General features: G+C 37.9%; 1 protein-coding gene across 1 annotated transcript in view; it reads left to right on the top strand.

Annotated features, from left to right (window-relative positions):
• CDON (cell adhesion associated, oncogene regulated) overlaps positions 1-1,722 on the top strand; it is a 62,030-nt gene that overhangs the window by 24,284 nt on the left and 36,024 nt on the right. Inside the window, exon 11 of the mRNA XM_008583723.1 lies at positions 933-1,064. Within this exon, the coding sequence (XP_008581945.1) occupies positions 933-1,064 (132 nt within the window). The remainder of the gene's footprint in view (positions 1-932; positions 1,065-1,722) is intronic.

Genomic DNA, 1,722 nt, shown 5'->3' with positions numbered 1-1,722 from the left:
GTGGATTGGTCTCAGACAAAAGTGGGTCCTGATACTTTGAACTTCCCTCTGGACCACCTGTGCCTCTTCAGCATCATGAACCTCTCTTACATGACTTCTTTCACCTCAGAGGCACATTTCAGGATCTTAAGCAGATTACTTATATCAATAGCGACTTTATGTGAATAAAACTAACATCTGAAAAACAAAAACTTTACTGTTCATTTAACACACCCTGTGGTCATCACTGTACTGAGTGCTGGAATAGCAGAGATTAAAGTAACCCTTTTTTCAAGAAGTTTACAGTGTAATGAATTATATAGACAGCTAAACCCTTAACAGTATAGTGGGTGATACAGGCACGTAAACCAGTAACAACAATTTTAATTTGCTATGCTTGAGATTATACCTTTGGTGTTTAGGTGTCACAAGAGAAATATCTGTCACCCGCTTGATATAGAGGACGGCAAGTAGTGGTAAGAGGCTTCCTTAGCAAATTGAGCCAAGCCTTAAAGGACAGGAATGATGTAGCTAAATGAAGAAACAGGATAAGAAGTTCAGGCAAAGACATCATCTTGTGCAGGAGACAGACGGATGACATGTTCTATTTCATTTAGACATACAGAGATGAGGGATTTTGTTCAGTGTGACTGGTTGCTATGGGGAATGGGGCTAGAGTTGGGAAGGTAGTTGGGTGCCTAACAACCTTATGAGGAAGGTAGCAGATCTGTTTTACAGATTAGGAAACTGAGGCTCAAGGAGGCTATGCAACATGCCTAAGATCATCCGGAAAGTGGTGGGACNAGTAGTTTCAATGTAGGTCTTGAATTTAGAAGCTGCGGCAGATAAGTTCATGTTTATATCTATATACCAGTCCACTTTCACACGACTCCTTCTTACTGGACATATATCTATAAGCTTACATTACAGTATATGTTTTTCAACCTTTCTAGAGAAAACAGCATCATCAAAAAACACCCAGGTATCCTCTCCACCCATGGGCATCCCCAAGCATCCTGTTGTTTCAGAGACTGCGAACAATAATTTTGGGGTGATATTTACAGATTCCTCTAGGCACAGTGGAGGTAAGGAAAAGAATCTTTGTTTTCTTCTTTTTGTTTGTTTACAAATATAATGGACTTGTTTTGGATTTTGGGGGAGGTGAGGTGGAATAGGGTGTTTGTTTACTTACGTTATATTCTACCATATAGCTCTTCTAGGTCCTATTTCAACCATTTTTAATGTAGTCTGTTTAAACTTTGGCTTCTCAGTGTTGTGATTGGTATTTAATTTATTCAAGTCAGATTCAAAATGTTCTGGTACTAAGTTTTTATAACTCAAGAAAGGAGTTTTTGGTCTCCTGTCTGGCAAGAAAACTGTATTTTGAATTCAGTCTGACTGTGTGTGTGACATCAATATGATAAGTTATATTGCTGAGAGCTGAAAGATTATATGTCATACTCACTTTTATTGTTATATCTAGTTAATCTTATGATTTTTAAGTGTCTTAGCAGTAACATTTTCAAGACTGCTTTTTGGTATTTAAATTTCACACTTATCAGTTTAGTTACAGCTTACTGCCTTTTTTGGGATTGTGCTAATATGTCAGGACATCTAAGGAAGACTTAAAATTGCTGAGCTCTAAGAGTTTCCAGACTTCTCTTCCATATTTTTAGTTTTCTGTGGATTGGTCTCAGACAAAAGTGGGTCCTGATACTTTGAACTTCCCTCTGGACCACCTGT

This window comes from Galeopterus variegatus, unplaced genomic scaffold (genome assembly GCF_000696425.1).
Source record: "Galeopterus variegatus unplaced genomic scaffold, G_variegatus-3.0.2 Scaffold3015, whole genome shotgun sequence".
Taxonomy (NCBI): domain Eukaryota; kingdom Metazoa; phylum Chordata; class Mammalia; order Dermoptera; family Cynocephalidae; genus Galeopterus; species Galeopterus variegatus.
The sequence above is the reverse complement of the archived record's forward strand: the minus strand, read 5'-3'. Positions and strand labels throughout refer to the sequence as shown.